General features: G+C 42.6%; 1 protein-coding gene across 2 annotated transcripts in view; it reads right to left on the minus strand.

Moving 5' to 3' along the window:
- TLN2 (talin 2) overlaps positions 1-25234 on the minus strand; it is a 245794-nt gene that overhangs the window by 160176 nt on the left and 60384 nt on the right. For both annotated transcript variants that reach the window (XM_075069558.1, XM_075069557.1), the window contains exons 4-11: positions 24448-24577; positions 19164-19316; positions 18700-18842; positions 15747-15874; positions 9934-9997; positions 7551-7655; positions 4199-4354; positions 2692-2793 (exon numbers count right to left, since the gene is read on the minus strand). In XM_075069558.1, coding sequence (XP_074925659.1) covers positions 2692-2793; positions 4199-4354; positions 7551-7655; positions 9934-9997; positions 15747-15874; positions 18700-18842; positions 19164-19316; positions 24448-24577 — 981 coding nt within the window. The remainder of the gene's footprint in view (positions 1-2691; positions 2794-4198; positions 4355-7550; positions 7656-9933; positions 9998-15746; positions 15875-18699; positions 18843-19163; positions 19317-24447; positions 24578-25234) is intronic.

Genomic DNA, 25234 nt, shown 5'->3' on the forward strand with positions numbered 1-25234 from the left:
CCTCCTGTGCCTGCGGGGTGCCTGCAGCCGAGGCCTCTTGAACCGGAGGGAGGTGTGAGAGGGCGTGAGCCAGTCTCTCCAAAGGTCCAGATACCGAGCAGGCTGCCTGGGAGGGCTGAATGAATGGGTTCCATGGGTACTTCTGGCTGGCCACAGAGTCTGAGGCCACAGGGCTGGCTGTGGTGTGATCGATGTAACTGTAGGTATCGGAGCTTGTCCTGCAGCTAGGGAACCTTGCTCCAAACCCGAGCTAGCGCCCAAGCGGTTGCTCCCCTGTGACCAAGACAGGGCTGAGTGGTGGCTCTGTCCCGATCAGTACTGGTTGATTCTCCCGGAGTTGGATCTGGCTGTCCTCAACGAGCACCTGGATTCGGGCCTCACTGACCCGTGGTGCTCAGTGGATCCGTGATGGCCCCAGGTCAGTGATCTGCACCTCATGCTTGAAGAACGGGACTAGGAACCAGAGCAGACTTGGCGTCATGAAGATGTAGCTGCACGCGGTGATGCCATGCTGGAGGATTGGCGACGGTTTGGAGAACAGTACCATCGGTTCCTCAACCTGTCCCTACAGTGATAACGGTACCGTGGAAACTCCAGGCGCCGACTCCAAAACTCCTGCTGGGGGAGGGGAGGCACATGCCTCCAGAGATTTGCTCCCAGTTACTGGGGAGACACCCCTCGAGCTTCTCTGCCCTTGTCAGAGGTCTGAACACTGGATGGGGCTGCAAAGCTTTTGCCTATCACAGTCAGAAGTGTTCCAGATGCACAAGGGCGACTGTTGGCAGGACATCTCCCATGACGGGGACCATTGCCATAGACGTGGAGACTGTGGTGGTCCAAACACAGGTTTACCCCATGACCAGGACCTCACAGGGGCCAGAGTGGACAGCACTGGGAGGGACATAACATCTTGCGCTGCTTGCAGGGCCTCTGGCGTGGACAGCACCTGGAACTGACAAAGACCTCCGCCGCTACCCGGGGTAGCTGGTGGGGAGTGGGCTGCGCTACACTGCTGACCAGGGGCCCGAGATCCCGAAGGGGGTGAACAGGTGCCCAAGACAGGGCCTCGGTCCACCCAAGACTTGTCCTTTCCCTTGCAGGAAGCTGGAGACCTTCCTCGCTCCATCTTGTTGGGTTTCTTGGCTGGAGCCATGGAAGAGGACCGGTGCCGGCTCGCAGATGATAGTGGCAGAGCGCTGTGCACCGAGCTCACAGTGCTCGGCACCGAATCAGAGCGCTGCTCCAGCACTGCAGTAAGGGCAGACTCCATAAGAAGCACTCTCAAGTGAATGTCACACTCGTTCTTCATCCTGGGCTTGAAGGACTTGCAGATTCTGCACTTATCCCTAATGTGCCCTTCGCCTAAGCATCATAAACAACTGTTATGCGGATTGCTTTTACAACGATCACAGGGCTTAAAGTCTGGGGTCTGGGGCATGCCCCATCCTGAAGCAAAGTCCCGTTTGGTACCTACTAACTCTCTAACAAACTAACAGGGAAACTAAAACTAGAGGGAAACTATATATAATAATATACAAGAGTTAAAAGAGTTTGAATGAACGAGAAGCAACAGTGCTAGCTGAAGCAGCAACACTTCCATGCACTGTCACGGGTGGCAATAACAATCTGAAGGTGGAGGGGGCCAGAGGCGCCTATATACTGTGGCATACTCGCCCTACTCCAGGGGTGCCAGAGCCAGTCTCCTGCTGAGGGAAAGACCTCTGGCACCGGTGCATGTGGCGAGGACACATACCTAAGTTGAATGGACATGAGCAATCACTTGAAGAACGCCGCAAGTTTCTACTTAAACTAAAATTTGAACATTAAGTGCTCATTAAATTTGGAACTGACAATGCTGGCTTGAGCCAGTCTTAGAAAGAGAGTTGTGATGAATACTGGCAACCCACCCCAGCCCCAAACTGAAACGCCCCTGATATTCTAGGCCTGGAGTTCCCCTAAACAAAAATCCTCAATCCTACTGAAATTTCCAGTTGCCTGTCACTTCTCTGGCATGAACATATATTTATAATGTATTATGTTGTAGTTAGGTCTAAGCCTAATAAAATATGCCAACACCGGGCACACAGTAGTATTTAAGATGCCACAGATTTCCCACAGAAAGTGCTTAGAACACAACTAGTAATCATGTGGCATTTGTTGGCAAATGCTAACTTTTGTTGTAACCACTATAGTTATATGGTTTATTCTCTACAGTTAAGGAGAAAGGTTTAGGCCATTATTCTCTTGATATAAGCCCGCTGACTTGTAGCTGCTCTCCAGAAGATTATCCACTTAAATGCCCAAGCATGCTGAGTTAAGTCTTCTAACTTATTCCCTCAATACAGCTAATAGTTTCAATATTACTTCCATAAACACTTCTTTATAGTAATTAACAGGAACTATTTTCTAGAGTTCTTGCTACAAGCAAGTCACAGTAAAGAAAAATTATATCTAGTTAGCTTCACAAAAGAAAGTGAGCTACTGCTATCAGTAAAACCAGCAGAGAATCCTGTGGCACCTTATAGACTAACAGAGGTTTTGGAGCATGAGCTTAGGATTCTCTGCTGCTTTCACAGATCCAGACTAACATGGCAACCCCTCTGACACTGCTATCAGGTAACCTATCTTTTGTGAGAGAGACATTTCATTTACTAATTTTACTGCACTTTTACTGACATCCTAAAGTTTTACCTTCTTCAATATGATATCAATGTAACCTGCAATTAGCTGAGAGATCTGTTCTCCTTCAGTGGTTTGTACTGAGTAGTAACTTTCTTGATATTCACCAAAATCCTGAGGAAAAAAAGGTATAACAAGCAGTTCACCCTTGAGAATGAATTTAAATAAATGAACATCAGCTGTATTAAGATGACCAAAATTAGAGACATAGGGAAATACATTTTTAACTTTCTTTGCTTTTAATCCAACAAGCTCTTATCTACCATATAAGGATCAGGGTCTACACCAAAGCCAAAACCCAATAAAAGTAGCTGAAATTTCCTTTTACCTTTGATGTCTCATTATAGTTAACAGCTCTTATGGCACATAAAACCATTCCAGGGCTCCACAATAAACTATGTGAGGGGAAAAAAAGCTCTTTCGACTGGATCCATTTCATACATTTATGGATTTTAAGGCCAGAACGGACCATTACATCATATACTCTGACCTCCTACATGTAACACAGGCCACAGAATTTCACCCAATACCCTTGCATTACGCCTATTAACTTGTGTTTGACTAAAGTTTTTCTTCCAGAAAGGCATCCAGTCTTGATCCTTCAAGACACAGAAAATCTACCACATTCCTTGGCAGTTTGGTCCAATGGTTACTTACCCTCACTTAAAAATGTGTGCCTTATTTCTAATTTAATCTTGTCTGAATCAACTTCCAGCTACTGCTTCTCAACTAGGGTCTGAGGTCCCCTCGGGGGGGCTGCAAGCAGGTTTCAGGGGGTCCACCAAGCAGGGCCACGCAGTGGAGCTTCAGCTTTCTGCCTGGGACACAGGGCAGAAAGCCAAAGCCCCACTGCATGGGGCTGAAGCTCAGGGCTCTGATCCCCGCCATCTGGGGTGGAAGCTGAAGCCTGAGCAATGTAGCTTCACAGCGTCCTGGGCAATTGCCCTGCTTGCTACCCCTAGTGCTGGCCCTGGCTTTTATATGCAGAAAACTAGTTGTTGTGGCACAGGTGGGCCATAGAGTTTTTATTGCGGGGGGGGAGGGGGGGCGGGGCTCAGAAAGAAAAATGTTGAGAACCCCTGCACTAATGGAAGAGCCTCCAGCACCTTCTCTCCATGAAGGTATTTATACACCATCATCAAGTCACTTCTCAATCATCTTTTTGATAAGCTAAACATAGTCAGCTCTTAGTTTCAAACTGTGAGGCATTTTCTTTAGCCCTATTTAGTTTCACAGCGTGTCTGTCACTTTTATCCTGCACTCTGAAAACCTTGATTATTCACAACCAAAATTAGCAGATGTCAGGTAGATGGCTCTTTAAAACAGTGCTTCGGATAATCAGGGTCAGGTTACCTACACGAGACAGTTTGCTGGCTGTAAGAAAATTGGCCCAGTTGTTCCTTGAGGACTAAACTAAACTAAACCCTATAGGGCCAATCAATTTAGTGCATCAGTCCATGCTCCTTTCCCCATGACAGACAGAACCCTCCTCCTCTGTAACAACATACAGAAAGAGTACCAGAGTAAAGCTTTTTGGAGAGGCAGCCCAGCGCTTCACAGTTGTCAGTGGCCATTCCTGCAACACCTCCTTGGTCTTCTCATCCACACGCATCACTGAGTCTTTGGTGATGCCCAGCAAACGAGGAACAAGCTTGTTTTTGCCCTTCATTTTTTCCTGTAACGGAAGTATCAAGTATCAGTTTTCATTTACCAACTGGCATGTGTCAGAGGGGAAAGGAGGAAGTAGACTGGGAATGACCATGACTGGATACACTTACATAAAGGAAGAACTAGACTCACTGCAGAGGATAATTCACAGGCCCAAACTCAGTTTCTCTGGACATGGCAAGTGCATAGATTAATTCAATGTTCACACACTGCTAGAAGTGTTTTTCATTCATTTTCAAAACACTGTGCTGTATTCAGAGCCTCAAGCATTCATTGTCTTTTTTTTCCATCTTACCTACAACATGGTTAATTAAATGCTCAGAGGGACTCAGTCCAGAGTTATCCTCTTAAGACAACTCTGAACACACACCAGAATTAAGTGATAGGATACACATCTCCAGTGACTTTTAGACTATTGCTTCATTCTCCAATGGCCCACACCTTGTGCAGTAATTTACACTGATGTGATGTGACTATCACTGCCATTGCGGTTTGGTAGCAACTTACAGTCACTTTTACTCATTGAAGTGACTATCCAAGCTACAGAACAATGGAGCATCACGCTCTATAGCTATTGCTTGATTTTCATTACAACTTCCTTCTACATGGTCCACATCTATCCTACTTTGCTTCTTAGATGCAGATATCGAACTTAGCATAACTTGGAAAGAGATGTGAGCCAACAGATTTCATATCAAAATTCTACTCATGTTCAAAGCTTTACTCAGGTTTTGAGAATCTATCTTCACCCTTAATCTGGTACAGCTTAAAGACATTAAACTGCAATTGACCTCCACTGTGCAATTCAGCACAAGTAACCGCTTGTGGTGGAGAGAAGAAACCTCCCTTCAAATAAAAAAGGCATTTTACAATCTAAGTCTTTGAAAGTTACTTTCAACTACTCTGCTGGTGATATTTTTGTAAACTAGCTTTCCAATTTAAAAGTTACATTGTAAACAGTTAACATGACACTTCAATGACCGGTGGCAGATTTAAAGACTAACAGATTTATTTGGGCATAAGCTTTTGTGGGTAAAAACCCACTTCGGTTTAATCTGAAGAAGTGTTTTTTTTACCCATGAAATCTTCCGCCTAAATAAATCTGTAAGTCTTTACGGTGTCACTGGACTCCTCACTGTTTTTGTAGATACAGACTAACATGGCTACCCCCTGATACTTCATTCAATGACCAACTCCCAGCCAGAAAAACTAAAAAGCATGTTAGGCAATATACCGTAAATTAGCTTCCAAGCCTCCTCTCTGTAGAATTTCTGGTAGTGTTTTATGAAGAGAATGAAGATTTAGCAGAGAGCAACAAAGATTAAGGATTCAGAGGTTTACAGGAGGCAAAGTCAGCCCCATTTATTATACATCATAGCTCTAAAATGTTTGTTTTACTAACCATTTAAACAACTTCACCCAAGTAAGCATCACTATGGGGGGTCTCTCTAGGTGGACAGGTGCTGTCTCTCAAGGGCTTAGTATACTGCCACTCTAGCACTTAAAGTCCGTAGAGCAAAGACCAGAAACCAATTTACTGTGCAACAAAAAAATCTATTATGAGATGCAAATGAGTCCATATGTTCTGCTCCCTTTTAATTTATTTTATGTCGTGAGCTACAGATAATCAACTCCTATTTATGTCCTACGGCCTTTGTTAGATATCAGACCTGAACTTCAAATTATTCCACCTTCCTCTCAGAACTTCAGTCTGAAAGAAGTGTGTTTGTCATAGTTCCAGAATGAATCAGTTACTGTTTGCTTCAAGCTACAAGGAAAATCATGGAGTCAAATTTATGCATCCATGAAAACACAAGGGTAAGTGTTTCTATCTTCAGCCCAATGTTCCAGTTAGTAATCGCTGAAAAACTGGACTGAATTCTCAACTTGATTGTTTGCTGTAAATGTGCATGCTTGTACAGTTTTAATATTTTAGTTAGTGAAAATTGCAGAGATATTTTCAGAATCGCTTCTAATATACAACTTCATGATTAGCTGATGAAACCAGTGTGAAACCATCATTAGCTTATTGTGCTTTCTAAATAATTACAGCATTTTTTTCTTTTAAAATTTATGCCCAAATTAAATTTCATTACTTACAATCCCAAAGAACCATTTAGTTCTTCATTCATAAATCACTATATTGGAAGCCACTTAACTCACCTGCAAAATAATTTAATGCACTGAACAGTAATGAAGTATTTAGGTTTTGCAAGAAAAGAAAATGAATTGAGGAAAACGGAATAAATACATACAGAGAGCAAAATCAAATAAGCATGTAATAGGCATCCCTGGGAAGATGCCAAATGCACACCGTGTATTCTCTCCAGTGGATAAAATTAATTCTGGCCTACGATGTCTGAAAACAACCACTTTAGAGATGAGATTCTACTTCAGTAGGTCTCCATAAAAAGATGCCTAATACAACAGTTACTTCTACATATGGAGCAAAAGCTAATTAATGATGTCAAGCTTTTAGAAAGTTATCATCCACTGCACTTTCTGCAGAGCACCTGAATGTTCCATCAGCTTAAGTGGAATTTGTAGGTGCTTAGCACTTCAGAAAATTAGGCCACTTGATGGATTTAGGATCCTAATTTTGAGAGCCAAGGATGGAAAATCTAGACTGCAGTTCTCTTCTTATCTGGACCATCTCATTGAGAGAACACTGATCAAGCAATGATTCAAGTCTTGTTTAGCAGCAGCAGCAAAACAATTCTATATCTGCCAAGTCATGATTTAGACATCTTCTCCCAATTATAAAATTACTGTGATTTTAAATGCAGAAAATTCAAGGCCTTAAGGTTATGACTGTATGAAACCTAAGAGAAAATAACTGCACAACTGAGAATATGGTTCTTGCAAGATGCAGAGGTTTTAATATGCACATTCAGGTAAACCTCTAACTCTCAAGCAGACTTGTGGTGTTTTTCTAAATGTTTTGAGGGGAAAATATTTTGGTAGGTCAATTAAAAAAAGTCAAAGCCTGAGAAAGGCTGCCTCTGACCCTGCCAGTTGAATCTAGCACAATAGGGCCCTGATCTGATTGGTGTGCTACCACAATACAATTCAGTGAGCTCTCTTTTTAGTGGAAAAGATTGTTTTACAGGCTCAAACCTTGGATATGCAAACTTTGCTTTCAGAAAGTGGTCTGGAGTAATACATAATCAAGCACATCTGGTGCCAGCATAATCCAAACTTACCTTAACAAGAAAAAAGGACACTCCATATGTCCTGAGGGAGCGTGCTAGTTTCACATACTTCACTTTGGCTTCAATTTCAGTCATCTCTCCACAGTTCTTGTGTTCCTAGAACAAGAACTCAGTTTTACTTTGTATAACCCAGACTGAACAGAAATAATGCCCACTGGAAACTATGAAAGGAGCTTTTAAATGATCAGGGCTGCTTTTTATTTGTGAAACGAAACGTTAGCAAGGTTATATATTCAAATTTTCTGACACAAAGAATTATGGAACAAGCTGCCCAAAGGGGAGTTTCTGCCTAATCATCATCAGTTACGTTTATCCCTCAAATCATGGAAGTTTAACATCCCTTCAAAAAATTTTCAGATCTTACATAAAGCCACTCTGGAGATTCACAGCATCCACACAAATGACCAATCTTTTAAAAATCTTACTACACTTAGCCCATGATAGGCTGTGAAATTCAATGTGATATGATAGTTGTGCAACACAGCACTTCCTTCTATGAGTTATAAACTTGACACTTGTCATTTTCATTGATCTACCTTCGCTATACTATCCATTATTTTGTATATCGTCACCTTTTTTTTCCCCCACTCCCCCTCAAGGTAAACAGGCCCAATCATTTCTTTCTCTGAAGGGTTTTTCCACATCCCTAATCATTTTGATACTTGCTTCTGAACCCTCCTCTCTCTGTTGTATCCTTTTTCAGATATTGCCACTGGAGATTAAGAAAGCTTTCCATGTGAGGCCATACCCTGATTTATACACTAAAGTTATGCCATTATCCATCCTATTCTTGCACATTTAAAATTTTTTTTTTGACAGCCACTGTAAATTGAAAAGGGATTTTTAATCTGTCCACAAAGAGATAGTATCTGTTTCCTGGTGGTTACAATTTAGTTAGAAGTATTCAAATACTAATAGTTCAATATTGGTTCCAAAATACATTGCATTGCATTCAACACAACTATGTTTTAGTCACTGTGATATCCATTCACCTAGCAGCACTTCAGCCTTCAGCTTGTTGAAAACGGAGCATTTATTTCTATGTTTTGTCTCTTGGCCAGTTTCTTACTCATAAGAGTCCTTTACCACCTACCTCACGACTACTTAGTTTCCCTAATAGCCTCTTGTAAGAGACTTTCCCAAAGGCATTTTTGAAAGTCAAAAATAATGTTAGCTGGTTTCTCTTTATCCAGTACTTTGTTGACATGCTCAAGGAGTTCCAATATAGAGTTCCATACAGAAGCCAAACTGGTTCATCCCAATGATATTACCTTCACCTAGGTTTTGAATTCTTTTTTAAACTATCATTTAAACCAAGTTACCTGATACTGATTACTACCCTATTATCTTCACTGTTACTCCCCTAGAGCTTCTTGGCCCAGTCCCTTTGCTCAACCAATCCTAATCTCCCCCACCCCTCTTCTCTTGGCCCTCTCCCTCTCAGCTCCTCACCCCAGCTAGTCTCACAATTCATCTGCTTCCAGCCACTGCCTTCCCTTAACTTAATATATTGCCTTTGTGCCTTTCCCACACCTTCTGTTATCTCCTTCTCCTCTGTGGCTGACATCCAGCCTGGAAAAGGGTTGGGCAACCACAACTATAGGTAGCAGTAGTAATTCCACCTATAACAAATTCATGAGTTAAAGAATTCCGTGACTGGGAGTGCGAGGGATAAAAAGGATAGCACTTGACAAACTCTAACAGTGCGTAATTAAAATTATGTTCTATGCTGAGATCATATGTCACTGCCATTTTCTTTCATGATGTGAATAACCATATATCAGCTGTTAACTTCAGAATTTTCCAAACTAGATAAAATTGCTCATATTCTTAACGTGTTGCCAGGTTTATATATTAATCAACACTGACACATAAGTGCAAGACCCTATAAAACATTTCCCGCAGTATCAGCATGTTGTGTATTTGATCATTTCAGTCATTTACGATTTGATCCTTCCCAGCCACCTTTCTGAATTCAAGCATTTGCCAACAGAACTCTGTCGAATACAATGCTTGAAGCTCACGCTTGAGCTATGAAGGCATAAAAAGTTCTCTGGATAAAATTAAACTGACCTCCCTAAGCGTGCTTCTATTTCAGTGCCAATGCATATCTTCATGATTCAACATAATTGAGGAAAAGGTCTAAGGAACTTTGAACATGCACTGAAAAGAGAATAACCTTCAACAACAACAACAACGGATAATAAATCTGCCAACGGAAGAAAAGAGAGGCTGTCAGCGTCTTTACACTTGAGTTAGTGAGAATTTATTATGTAAGCGGAGGACATGCACAGACTACAGAGCTGTGGAAAGCAAACTCTTATTACTCTTACAAAAGACAAGAGACTATTAGGTTTTTCAGTCTCATAATTACCTGAAATATTTTCTTTTCAGCTCCTCTTTGTTTGATGTATTCTTTAGGCAGGAATTCTTTCAGACTGGAAATAAAGTACAATAGTTAAACAATGGCTTTGCTTCCCATTACCTCTGCGCCAACAATAAGCCCCTTTGGCTCCTAAAAAAGGCATAAAATACCATATGATGAAAGAAAACCTTGACTGACTAAATATCAGAGGTGGGGTTAAGGAGATGAACTGGCATTAAAAATAGCCATTTCAGCTACATCCTTATGTGATGAGAATTCATATTTTTCTGGCCGACAAAGTAAATAACTGGGATTCTTTCCTTCACTAAACCTTCTGATATATTTTAACAGTTTGAAATAGTGCTCAAAAGAGTTCATATACAGATGTTAAACACTGATTTTATTTTACTTTAGGGACAGATATCAAAGCATGAGCCAACTATACATCTGCAGTTCAGTCACTACCTCTGCTTTCTAGCAGCACTAGTTTATTAATGTGTGCACTAGTACCTATTGCTCCCTGTAGTGGGATGGTCACCTGTTCCTGCCTTAAAAGGCTAAAAACAGTCTGGGGAGAGGGCTGTGGCAGGGAAGGAAAAGTGGGGCTGACTGGGGAAAGCAGCCTCAAATGGGGGCCACGCCCCAATCAGGCCAAGGCTGGCTTAATGAGGGTCCGGTTGATCCTTGTAAGAGGGCTGGGGCCAGAAGCCAGAGACAGACTCTCTCTAGCTTTGAGAGGGAGGGACCTGGCTGCAAGGAGCTGAGAGAAGTTACCTGGAGTGGAGCAGGGCTGGGGGAAGGCCAAGGGAGCTGGGGAGCTCCAGCCTGGAAACCCCGCAGGCTCTGGCCTAGTGGAAGGCCAACTAGGTACTGTGGTTGCAGGGGGCAGCCCACAGTTAGGCAGAGGCAGCAGGTCCAAACCCCCCTTGTCTATGATGAGTGGATTTTACACTGCAATCTGCCCCAGTGAACAGGGGCTAGATGATGACTGGCAGTAGCCCATGACTGAGGCAAGGTGAGGATAGAGGGCTGAGGGTTCTCCTGGGTGAGGAGACCCTGAGACTGCGGGGGTATTGCCAGGGGGCAGCACCCCAAAGACAAGGCGCACCAGGTCCTGGGAGGGACATGGGGGCCAACGGCAGCGGGACACCGGCTGGCAGAGGGCGCTCCGGAGGCTAGAAATGCTAATTCCCTGAGACGACCAGCAGGAGGTGCTACAGCGGTGAGTCCCGCACCAGGACACTCGCCATCTTTCCAGAAGTGTTGGAAGGATAACATTTTATCCACAAAAGCAGTTAAGTGGATGCTTAATATCAGTAGTAGCCTGAAAACAAAGTAACAAATAACCAGTTTTAATTTCTGTGGCACTTAAGGTCTCAAAACATGAAGTGAATTAAATGTGTTCAGTCCCCAAGGTGGAATTTGGCATAATAAATAGCTTTAAAAAGCTCTCAAATCATAAAAATCTCAGCCCACTTGAGGCAGATGTCAGTCTAAGGGCAGCCACTGAACCAGATTCTCTAGAGGTACCTCCTTCCTCTTATGCACTCCTCTTCCCGTTCTCACTCCAGGGTCCCAATTACACACAAGAAAGTGAAGTGGCAAGTCACCCACTAAGCGCCAGGCAACTATTATTATTTGCTACCAGTCATTTAAATTAGTCTTCGGGATCATTATCTTGTAGGGTTTTGTATTTACAGTGCACTACACAGGCAGTGATATCATGGATGGAACAAAGTAATATTAGCTATGTCTACACTGCAACATAAGCCCAGGGTTCAAACTCAGGCTCCAGCCTAACCCTACCTTCCATCTACACACAAATTGCACTAATCAGGGAGCGGACCCAGAATACCAAGACCCCAAGGGGATGGAGACAAGCTGGGACCCCGCGTTCAAGCCATATTGCTTTGAAGTGTAGCCACAGCCCCATTCTACTCATGCTCTGGGAGTCTGCCAAATGTATCCCACAATGCTATGGGCTGACTTTATTTGTCCTCTGGACAGTCAACTTTGGTGGAGAATCAAATTTTCCTACACTGCACCAAAGGGCTAGAGCTGACTCATTTTAGGAAGTTATTAATGATCTGGATGATGGGATTGATTGCACCCTCAGCAAGTTCACAGATGACACTAAGCTGGGAGGAAAGGTAGATACGCTGGAGGGTAGGGATAGGGTCCAGAGTGACCTGCACAAATGGGAGCATTGGACTAAATGAAATCGGATGAGGTTCAACAAGAATGAGTACAGAGTCCTGCACTTAGAATGGAACAATCCCATGCACTGCTACAAGTTGGGGACCGAGTCGCTAAGTGGCAGTTTCTGCAGAAAAGGACCTGGGGATTACAGTGGACGAGAAGCTGGATATGAGTTAGCAGTGTGCTCTTGTTGCCAAGAAGGCTAATGGCATATTGGGCTGCATTAATAGGAGCACTGCCAGCAGATCAAGGGAAGTGATTATTCCCCTCTATTCGGCACTGGTGAGGTCACACCTGGAGTATTGCGTCGAGTTTTGGGTGCCCCTCCCACTACAGAAAGAATGTGAACAAATTGGAGAGTCCAGCGGAGGGCAACGAAAATGATTAGGGGGCTGAGGCACATGACTTACGAGGAGAGGATAAGAGAACTGGGCTTATTTAGTCTGCACAAGAGTGAGGGGGGATTCCATAGCAGCCTTCAACTACCTGAACGGGGGTTCCAAAGAGGATGGAGCTAGACTGTTCTCAGTGATGGCAGATGGTCTCCTGCTCTCAGCAGCAATGGTCTCAAGTTGCAGTGGGGGAGGTTTAGGTTGGATATTAGGAAACACTATTTCACTAGGAGGGTGGTGAAGCACTGGAATGGGTTACCTAGGGAGGTGGTGGAATTTCCATCCTTAGAGGTTTTTAAGAGCCAGCTTGACAAAACCCTGGCTGGGATGATTTAGTTGGTCTTGCTTTGAGCAGGGGATTGGACTAGATGAGTTCCTGAAGTCTCTTGCAACCCTAATCTTCTATGATTCTAAGTCTTGCACATTGGTGGTAGGACTCAAGCCCACATAATGCCATGTAGATGCTAGAACCACAAGTTGGGACTCAGGGTTCAACAATTCTTAACCTGGGGTTACAAATTAGTGTAGATGCTCAAGCCCTAAATTAACAAACCCAGAGGCTGCTGACTTGAGTTCTAACCAGCCCTGGTCTTACACTGCAGTGTAGATATACCCACTGTTTAAAATTATTTTAATCCTACTTCTGAAGAAAATACATAGTGTTCATCTATGCTGTGACACTATAATTGAATCTTACTTGGCAGTTCATTTAATTGTGCTAACAAAACCACCTAAATATCACACCCCAAGTACACTGAAATCTCTTTAATTGCTCATCTGTTGAACTATTCATTCAGTCCAACATGTAATAGCAAGCAGCGTTTAAGTAATTTAATCCTGTACAAGTTTGCTCCTTCACTTGCTTAAGATATTAAATACATGCTGTCAAAGTTTGATATTTGTCATGAGCATCAAGAACATTTTTCTAATGTTCATTAAGAAAGAAAACATCACAAAGGGAGAAGCTATTGCTTGTTACAAAATAGCTTGGATTAAGGGAGCTATGTGATTGGTTACTGGTTTTGCTTAGAGACCAAAAATCTGGGTGGGTAGTTTAGTTACTTAATACTCCCCTCTTATCTACATACATACGAAAAAGGGCTTCTTTAAGACCTCTCTAATAGCTATTCTCTGAAATTTAAAAGCACAGTCTGCCCACATAGGTGCCAAGAAAAGCTTAAATATTTCTTCATTCAGATATTTAAGATTTGATCAACCACGAACTTGCACAGTTAATACTAATGGAAATTTATTTTGGCATGTTCTGTAAGGAAATTCCAACAACCAGTATCTAAGTGTTAACAAAATGCAGACAATAATCTTTATTTGCCAAGAGTCATTTATCAATGACAAAAAAGGATACTATTAAGGAGCTCTCCCTATAAACATACTGTAGATATGGTAAACTAAACCAATCTGTTTTGGAAAAATGCTGAAAAGTAATCAACCCTATTTGCTTTATTTGTTTTTGTATAAGCAGATGGAATCTCTTATAGAAGCCTGTTATGTATTGAGGTCACATTGTTTAGTCAAAGAACACTGCTCAACCCTATTTCAACTGAGCTGTAATGTACAACTTACATGCAACTTAAACTCTTTCAGACTTAGATTAAACATATCAGTATATTTCAACAGAAAAAATAAGAATACCTGGAAAAGCTGATCAAGGAACATTAACTGAATGTTACAAACAGGCTAACGAAATATACATACAAGAATTGGCATGCGCCTGCACAATGGATATATACCGTTTGTATCAGTGTCACATAAAATGCCTCACTATTCTGACTGAATTATGGCTAATTAAAATAAAATCATTTCTAAGAAAAAACCCTAAAGACAACAGGCTCTTTTAAGTTGAGCTGTATGTGTATTCCACTAGAGGAAAACTCTCCTCTCTCCCCTAAGATATGAATTTCAGTTATTTATATATTGTTTGTCAAAGGTAGAATCATACAATCCTAGAAACATAGGGTTGGTGAAGGAACCTCGAGAGGTCATCAAGTCCAGCCCACTGTGCTGAGGCAGGACCAAGCAAACCTAGTCCGAATACTGCAATGGATTTTGTAGTTTAAAGAGTTACAGAACGTCTGCTATAGGCTGCACAGTGGAAATCTACATTCTACAGGTTCTGTCCAACATCCAGAGAGCTGCTGGGTACAATAATTTTTTTATTCTTTGGAAATAACCAGGAAAGACTAAGCCCGAAAAGGTTATCAGCGGCTGAACTCTGTTGGCATAGCACAGTAGTTCGAGAGAAGTTAAATGAGCTCTAATATGGGAAACCCTACTGTGATGGGAAAACTAATTTCTTAAAAAAAACAAACAAACAAACAAACAAAAAAACGGAATAATGCCTTTAAAAAGGAATAACTACTGTGAACATTAGACCCAGGTTTCATAACCTTCACTTAGTATTATCTTAGCACAGGGGTTCTCAAGCTGGGGTCAGGATCCCTGAGGGGGTCGCAAGGTTATTACATGGGGGGATCACGAACTGTCAGCCTCCATCCCAAACCCCGCTTTGTCTCCAACATTTATAATAGTGTTAAATATATTTTTAATTTATAAGGGGGGTTGCACTCAGTGGCTTGCTATGTGAAAGGGATCACCAGTACAAAAGTTTGAGAACTCCTGTCTTAGCACTTCTACAGCATCCCACTATATCACATCACATCAGGCAGGGAATACAAAGACAAAGGTCAAACCCTGAAGAAATCAAGATGCTGTTATGTAATTGTTACGCAACCAGTCTCAGTAACAAGTAATGAGGACCGGGAATAAATTAAGTCTATTACATATAGTGTCTTCTGAGACATCGGTAGCTCTTTAAGTAAAGAGTCTTTGACCAATCAGTAGTGAGACTAAATACAGATGGTACACAGGAAGTTTGATTACTCAAATTAATTGGAATTGAAGGATATTTGCTTCTGTGATTTGTCTGCATAACTGAGCATCATGTAACAATTATTGTAACAGTTCCCTGAAGCAATTAAGAGTTCCTGACAATCAAGGTTCAAGCACAGTATGTTCCAAAGCACACCATTTTTAAGAGTCTCTTGAATATCTTAAATCCAGAATAAAGCTCACTAAAGTAATGATTTAAGAAATGGCACTGACTGATCAAAGATCAGTGTAAGAAGACAGAAAGACAGAACACATCCACTGTTTTATGCATTGCTGCATGGACAGAATGATACATAAATTTAGAAATTAGCAAAAATGGTTTACTCTAAAAATCCAGGTTTGTGTTTGTGCTCTACATGAGGTCCAAACTGGATTTGTGCTTGAAAGCCTCCAAACTCGCAAGCCTTCTCAAAGGAGACCGGATGGGAGCCATTCAGAATGTCATCTCGAGCCTACAAAGGTAAGTAGAGACATGTCAAGCTCATCAGAAGCCTTTGAAATTCCTGAACAGTCAGAACACGAGACAAGAATCAAGCAGCAAGCTTTCCTGTCAGAAAGTATCTGTTATTCCATTGTGAATATGTTTACAACTAATAAAATAAACAAAGGGCCAGGTCCTCCTCTGGTGTAAATCTGCACAGTCCCACTGAGGCCAGGAGAGCTGCCCCAGTTTTCAAAACTGAACCTCTTGCCTAAATATTTCATGTGATTTATATACAATATACCCTGCTGTAAGAGAAAGGAAAGTTATCTACCTAATTAACATGGAAAATACTAACTGCAAATGTATGAACAGTGATGGATGACAGCCACCTGCATTTTCCTTTATTGTCATGTGTGTAAATTTAGTGGTTGCAAAAGGTACTGGAACACCAAGACTGTTTCACGGACCCTTTAGATATAGTCTGTTGAAAGCCACTGGTTTAAGGAAACATCAACGGGTGCAGTCACCATCTACCTCATTAGGGAAAGTCCTGATGATGGGGAAAGAGCAAAGACATTCTTTGGTGCAGTGTAAGTCTCTGATTTCCTTGGAGTGTGAGGGGTCCGAGCCACTTGTACTGAACTGGTCAGAAGAAGGAGACTTTGTGTTGCTACAACTGGTGGCAGCACCTCCAACTGCACTGGAACTGACGGATCCAGATGGTACTGATGGAATGGGTGTCACTGGAATGGGGTCTGGTATCAAAGAAGCCCTTCCTTTATGGGTGTTAGAGTCCTGGCCCTGGGACTTTGCATGTCCCAAGTCCTTAGAGGTTGATAGAGTAGGTCTGCTCAACCTCTAAAGACTGATGATTTCAGAGATGACTCAGGAGGAGACTTATTCTTATGTTTGTGTGAGTGTTCTCTGCCTTCCCAATGAGACCCCAATAAGGAATCTGTGAGTTCAGACTCCACTGTAGCAGAGTAGGACCTTGTGGTGGGAGGTGTACTCAGTGTAGATTTAGGCTGATGTACAACAGGTGCCCTCTGTCCTGGGTCCAACTGCAGCCTCATGGCCTTCTCTATGAGGTGTTTTCTAAGCCAAAGTTCCTGTGCTTCACAGGTACAGCTAGGGAAAGAGCAGCAGATATTACAACTAGCTGTGATATGCACTTTACCAGAACAGTACAAGCACTGCATATGGTTGTCGCTGACCAAGAAGGAACAGAGGCAGGACACACAAATCTTGAAGCCTAGAGTTCCTAGTGCAGTTTGAAAACTCTAATAGAGTATTTCGGTGGGAGAGGCGTCCACCAGGTAGAGATTCTATCTAACTATAAAAGCAGCAAAGAGTTTCAGACGAAGTGGGTATTCACCCACGAAAGCTCATGCTCCAATATGTTTGCTAGTCTCTAAGGTGCCACAGAACTCTTTGCTGCTTTTACAGATCCAGACTAACACGGCCACCCCCTGATACTATCTAACTATAAAAACTTTACTAAAAGTTATAACAACTATTAAAACTACTAACTGTGGAAATAACTACATATAAAAAGCACGAAGGCAATGTTTAATATTTAAAGAACGAAGAACCCGAAGGAGAGCTCTGAACACTGGAGGTTCCAACCCAGGCCATGAGGTGGTAAGAAGGAACTGGAGAGAGAGTTGGCCTGCCCCGCCCTTTCTCTCCTTGGCTGGAGGCACAAGAAGAGCAAAGGCACATGCACAGGGCAAAATTCTCCAACTCCAGAGGCATGGACAGGTGTATTCCCAAAGTGGAATACAGACAGGGACCAACCCTTGAAGAATCCTCTCTCTCAGCCTGAACAGTCATCTGATGGCAAACTTTCAGTAATCATGGACCAGGTTCAGGAGGACTGACCTATTAGTTAATCTCCATACCACATAATTAACTCCTAGGAAGTGATTTTGTGACTGTGTTCATACTACTGATGCATTACAACATGTTTTGTTAGAACCAGTTTGTCTATTTTAGACATAATTTTTATAAGTCAGCAGTAAAACAAGTAGACTTTAAAAGCAGGGGTGCTTTAAGAATTTAGCTAACTATTCCTTCTGCAAACTTTACCCATCTGGCTCAGATATTTTTTGCCTTTTTCTGGTAGCCCTAATGCCCCTGTGAAACCAAAAAGAGTTCAGCTTTAAGACATGGCAATTATGAGAACTTTAATGATTATGAAAATTACGGGGAAAAAAACTGAAACCCGCTTTTATAATGAGGACAGGTGCTCTGGCCTCTTTCTCAAATAATACGCAACTGCATCTCCCATCTCAATATGGTCAGCTGAGTCATTATAAACAAAGCCACAGAAAATAGGAAGCATGATTCTATCATGAAAATGCATACCAAGACACAAAGTAACTTCAAATGCCATTTTTACACTGGCCAACACATCCAATTAGCTCGTTTTAACAGTAAATCGTTTTTCCAGCTTGCCAACACCTCAACTAGTGTGGAAAAGTCAAGCAGCATTATTAATGATGGATAATCTTGAAAATTTTTCCTAAGGCAGTCTGCCTCCAGTTAACACACAAATCCACACTCTTCAAATGCTGCAACTCCCCTGTTCACACAATTGTGTGTGAGGTTGCAACAGATAAGCGAGAACAAAATTTGGCCCTGCAACCCAGACATCAAGACCTGCTCCCAACTCCAGAAACAAAGTTCATGAAAGAGATACTGGATTTCCCCAATTTTCAATTCAAATACAGGGCTGGGATGGTAAAGAAATAAGAGCATGTGGTAGCTAAACACACAAGCAATTACAGTATTAGCTATAACAATACCATGCAGAATTCCTCAACAGAGGTTTCTCTGCTATACGTACTATACCTGAACATAAAGCAAGTTTAGCTGAACAGGATCTCTCGAATCTACATTCTGGTCCGAATAAAAGAATTTTCGCCTCAGCAGCAGTGTTTCATTTTCATCAACTCCTTGTTCTCTGAATGTTCGACTGTGATCTAGCCAGTTTACTGGAACAGAAACACAAACACCTTTTAATATCACAAATTTATATTTTACCTTGCAAAAATTACCCTAAACCAGGGGTTCTCAACGTTTTTCTTTCTGTGGTCCCCCCAACGTGCTATCAAAACTCCATGGCCCACCTGTGCCTCAAAACCCATGTTTTCTGCATATGAAAGCTGGGGCCAGCATTAAGGGGTAGTAAGTAGGGCAACTGTCCAGAGCCCCATGCCACAGGGGGCTCCTCAAAGCTAAGTTGCTCAGGCTTCTGCTTCAGCCCCAGGTGGCGGGGCTCAGGGTCAAACAGCCCCTTGGGTTACAGTACTCACAATCATCATCTGTATGAAGCTTTGCCTTCAACTTCTCCATTTTTCTTTCATCTCGTAACAACGTCCTGTCTTTCTTAAGTGTACCTGTGCCCTCCTCCTTTTTCTCCTCAACACTCTCCTGGATTACAGAGTACTCTTCATAATTGGTTATTCCTACAAGTGTGAACGCAGGATAAGCATGCAACTCCAGTAGTAAAAACATGAAAATATAACATATACTAGGACAGCAGGAAAGAGTTTATTCTAAATATTGTTTGAAGTGTAGTATATTTGAAGTTAAAATCTAAGCACATTCCAGAACAAGTGCTAAAATATATTATTATATGAATTTATCGACTATAGTACCTAGTTAATCTTTCCAATAAAAATTGGCACCAAAAGCACAACATCCCTCTATCAGGCTCAGAAAATTATCCTTCAAAAAATTATACACTCTGTATGTGGAGTTGATTCAGTATTTACCTTTTATCAAGATACGTCTACACTATGGGATTATTCCAATTTTACATAAACCGGTTTTATAAAACAGATTGTATAAAGTCGAGTGCACGCAGCCATACTAAGCACATTAATTTGGCGGTATGCATCCATGGTCCAAGGCTAGCGTCGATTTCCGGAGCATTGCACTGTGGGTAGCTATTCCATAGCTATCTCATAGTTCTCACAGTCTCCCCCGCCCCTTAGAATTCTGGGTTGAGAGCCCAGTGGCTGATGGAGCAAAAATCATTGTCATATAGAGGAAACTGTCCAGAGCCCCATGCCACAGGGGGCCCTCACCAACTAAGTTGCTCAGGCTTCTGGCTTCAGCCCCAGGTGGCGGGGCTCAGGGTCAAACAGCCCTTGTGGCCATACAGTACTGTAACAAATGCACTCTATTCTGTTATGCCTCAACTTCTCCATTTTTCTTTCATCCTCGAACAACGTCGATGTCTTCTAAGTGTACCTGTGCCCTCCGCCTGTAATTCTCAGAAATACAGCACTCACTGGAAATCACCGAGTATCTCATCAATTTGGTTTCAATTCCTACATGGATGTGTGAAAGACGGAGTGAAAGACACTTTACATTTTCATTATTATAAAGCATGCAACATGGGCCAGTAGATAATATACACTGAACAATATAGACATCTACTGTTAAGCAAGTATGCGAAGAGGAGAGTTTAAATTACTAATCAGAATTGAGTGAGATAAGAGGATGAGTCTTATCTCTTTGAAGTTAAATCTAAGCACATCCAGAACAACCATGTCTAAAATAATATTAATTATAAAACCCTGAATTTATTATGCGACTAACTAGTAGCCTAGGCTGATCATTCATTTTAGATACGTAAAAAATTTTACGGCACCAAAAAGACAAACATACACCTCTCTTTTAGAGCGTCTAACTTAAATTATCATTAGAAGATAGATTAATACACTCTGTTGTGGAGTTGATTCAGGTATTTACCTTTTCAAGAATGACGGCTACGACGCTAGTGGGATTATTCCCAATTTTACAGTAACACGCTATGTTACATCAATGACGCCTAGATTGATAAAGCTCGAGTGCACGCAGCCCACCACAGACTAAGGTCGCAGTTAACTTTGGGCGTAACTAGGCATCCATAGGGGTCCGAAGGCGTAAAGCACGATCGAGGATTTGCGACGGGAAGCAGATTGCATGTGTGGGGTAGCGTGGTACAGTCATGCTATCTCAAGTAGTTCTCTTAGAAGATCATCATCCCCCCCTTCTTAAGAATCTGGTTGAGAGCCAGTGGTAGAGAGCAAAAACATTCGCGAGGTTCCGCCTGGGACGGTTTCTGGGTAAATTCATCAATCATCTTTTCCCTCGCCTCTTCGGGAAAAAGCAACGGCAGAGCACATTTTTTGTGCAAGCTGATCTTTCCCGCTGATGTTGCTCGCGGATTCAAAGAAACAGAACATAACCAAGCATGGCCAACACCAACTAGAGCCCGTTTCAGTCCCTTTAATTGCAGAGGATTGTTTTTATGTCTTAAACGAGATTCCACTCAAATCTGCTTTACTGGTATCGCCCGGCGAACAGGAGCACGACACTAACATGCGAGGCGCTACAGAAGCAGCAAAGTGAGATACATGTTGCTTGCAAATAGTATTAGAAAAGATGTGGGATATTATCAGTTCCCGTTCTGGTAACCCCGATTTGCGGCCACGCCAGGAATTGGCAAATTCAGATGCACAGTTATCTGTCCTTCATTCTGTCTGCTGCTATCATGGTGCACCAACTGCTGAGAGTCGAGGCACTCTTGCTGGGGGTGCGAAAGGCAAAAGTTGAGAAGACTCCGCCGAGCAATACTGGAAGCCTTTTATGGTTTCTAAAATAAGTCAGTCTGAGCTCTAGACACTATGTGCAAGTGTACTAGAGAGCACGTCGCATATCAGACCGATCCCTTAGAGAGCACCCGACGTCTTGTCACAGAGCTGAAATCCCGTACCCGTCATGATATTCCACTGCAACATGCGAATAGCAGTTACACTGGATCTTCACGGGGGGGGCGGGGTGCTCACCTGCTGCCAACTATTCACACCGTTGCCTTTCTCCTCTACCTTACAACTTATACCTAGGGTGTCTAATACCGGTGTGTTGATTTGACCCGCGCAGGCCCATTTAGATATTAATGATAAAATGTACATAAACAGAAATGCCAGAATATAAGACTCAGCTGTTCTGCAGAGTTTAGTCGAGCAAAATAGAAAATGAGGGGGAGGCAGCCTCCTCAGCCAGGTTACATATGACAGTCCAGTGACAGGACAGAACTTTTATCCTATATACCACGGAATGAGGAGAGAGGGACTGAATGGAGCTCACCCGAGCACCAGTTGCTTATATGAGAGACTAGGTTCCTCCCAGAGAGGAAAGCACCGTCTTTGATCTCGTACCATGCTATCTGGCGTAATGAACACAGAGTGAAGTTCACTCTACTCCTTAGTCATTGCTAGCGGCGCAGCAACCGCCGATACAACGACGGGGCCTTCAGCCAATCTCGAACCCAAGTACCTAGTAGAGTTCACATGGGTTGATAGAACACGTAGAGGAATGGTACCAAGTCCTGAACGCAGCTTTGTGACGCACCGGTCTGCACCCGGCAGGGGAGAGGACGCGGATACTGCGTTTCCACTTGCGCGCATCTCTAGCTGCAGCAGCTATAATGCAGGTATCAGGACTACTAAGGTGACAGCATGAGAGAAGAAGACAAGGAGAACGATTTCTGTTTGCCACCGATTTTCTATTCACCCGTGGGCGGGGAGGGAGTAAATTGACAAGTATCTGAAACCATGCCGACAATGTGTTTGAACCTACAGGCAGGGGAGCTCAGCCAAGAAATGCAAAATTACTTTGCGGAGACCCTGCACTTATTCTGTCGGACGTGGGACTACGCTGAGCTCTTACATATCGTTACACATTACGTGCAAGAATAGCCGTCTTTTTTACTACTCCTCCCCTCATGACGGCATTTGAGAGTCCTGGGCTTCCGTAGACACGTGGTACATCGTCCAGCCCTATGAATGCTCAGCCCTGAGGAGCAGATTTTTTTTCAAGAACGCTTTGGTCACTTATTTGCTCGTGTAAACGGCGCTATTGATACACACGAAAAATTGTTTCCCCATACATCGATCAGATCCAGTGTTGTACTCGCAGATACACACAGTCCAATGTGGCTATGGAAGTTTATTTGCGATATTTGGGACTGAGCATTTGAGCCACGACGGATCGGACTGCATCTAGAGTTCCGCTGGGCCACATACCACGGAAACTGAATAATCAAAATTTCGCTCGGGGCTTTTCCTGTTACCTGGCCATTGCATCCGAGTTCAGATTGCTGTCCAGAGCGGTCACAGTGGTGCACTGTGGGATACCACGCACAGCCTATAACCGCGTTGTGGGCCACACTCCCAATCCGATATGGTACTCACCGATTTCAGCGCTACTCCTCTCGTCGGGGAGGAGTACAGAAACCGATTTAAAGAGCCCTTTATATCGATGTAAAGGGCCTCGTAGTGTGGACGGGTACAGCGTTAAATCGGTTTAATGCTGCTAACATCGGTTTAAATGCGTAGTGTGGACCAGGCCTCAGTCTCAAGAAAGTTGCTTTCTTAAAATTTTTAAATCTCCTGAGAAAGGTAACCAGGTCAAGCTCTCGTGGATTTTGAGTAGAATAAAGTTCCAGAACTGAGACCATGTGATGGAGAATTCTGAGTCATGCAATTTCTTCCTTAAGTATGGGCAGACAAAATGTGGCAGAGCCCTGGGAAAGCCTCCGAAACACTGGTAGTCTAGGCCACTTTAGCGCTTTACAGATGTTAATCCTCAGTATACATTTCACATGAAACTGTATCGAGTGCCTGTGTAGAGCACTTAGTCCATGTTTAAGCTGCTCTCATTTCTTTGTCTTGCTTGTGTTTTCCAGGATTTGTTAAGCATTGACAATGTGAGTTCTGCTATTCAAGACAGAAAGAGTCTAAGACGACTAAGGAGCCATACTGTATACCAGCTGCTCTGAGGGGTTTCCATGGTCAACTCCAGACCGAACACAATATCACAGTGAAGTCTAGAAGTAACAACAACAATATGGGTCCCCATGGCTAGGCATGTTTGTGAAATGAGCAGGTGAAAATGCAAGAAGGCATTTCTGGTCACCAAGCCATTTCTTTACATCACCTGGAGAAATGACCTACTTTTTCACTGATTACTAAATGGTAGGAGTTTTTCAATGTGCAATTCATATTTAAATGTAGTACCCAATTCAAACCAGCATTAAGACCCTAGCATAAACCAGTCCTGTATGTCTTTAGTGATCACATTAATAAAAATAGAAGCCTTTTCCACTCAATAAGATAGAAGAGTAAATTCTATCCCTGCTTAAACATTAGTTAGGCACAAAGCTAGTTTTACTTCACCACCTCACAGAAGGAAACTGTATGTGGAAGAAATAAATACTGAAATATTTAAAACATTAGGTGTCAAATAACGTACGTGTCTCTAACTGGTGAGTGCTATCTGGTGGCAAAACCTTTACGGGGTAAATCCCCACTGATTCACACAGGAAGGCAGATGCAACCTCTTTATGGAATGGGAAAAAAGCCATTTTGATTATTTTAATGCAGCGTAACTGATGCTGAATACTATCTATTTTCAAACAGGCATAACAAGGCTGATGTTGATAAACTGCTGTATATAACATGCACGGAATCCTGAAATCCAAGGTAAAAACCATAGAGGAGAAAAAATCATATTCTCTTAGAAATTCAGACCAAGAAATCTCACCTATCCTGCTGCAAATGGTAACCAGCAATTCACCAACAGTTTTAGAATCATCCACCATAACAGTTTTCACTGATCCATCCAGCATTCGTATTTTCTGAGGTCTCTGTTTCTTTTTGTACTCCAAAATATCCTAGGGAATAAACCACACAAAGAATTACACAGCTTCAGAACAATTCCAAGCCTGTAAAACACTGATGTAGCTGAAATCTGGAGCAGATTGAAGTTTTAATTTGACATATACAACATTATTTTTTAAGAACTATTTAGACAAACTTTAAAAGCTTGTTGCCCGCATCAGGGGCTAGTTCTAGTATTGACAGTCAACCATGCTTTAGTTTAAAAACTGTGTAAGTGACTCCACTAAACCCTGTTATTCAGACCTTCAATAACCCACTGCAGAGTCTTCATGCCAGAACGGCATGAAGGGGATCTAAAAGCCCTGGATGCTCTCAGAAGATTTCCCCAGTACAGGTACTGTGAAAGACCAGCCATAATGGTGCTGAGGACCCCTCCCAAGCCTTGGCATACAGGGCATGCTGAGGTGGAGCTAGAGTCAGGAAGGGTGTGTCAGGGGCAAGGCTGCAGCACTGCAGAAGTTCTGGCCAGCTGTTACTTAGGCCCCAAGGGTTGTCCAGCCTACTCCGGTGGTCTCCATGGCCCCTAGAGCAGTGCACGATTGGGTAGGCATGAAGGTGCTAGTTCTATACTGCACCTCTCAAAGGTTCAGCACAGAATCTCACCCAGGAGTTCAAACCCTATTAAAAATATCAGTTCACTTCTGCTTCCA

This window comes from Chelonoidis abingdonii, chromosome 9, assembly GCF_003597395.2.
Source record: "Chelonoidis abingdonii isolate Lonesome George chromosome 9, CheloAbing_2.0, whole genome shotgun sequence".
Lineage (NCBI taxonomy): Eukaryota > Metazoa > Chordata > Testudines > Testudinidae > Chelonoidis > Chelonoidis abingdonii.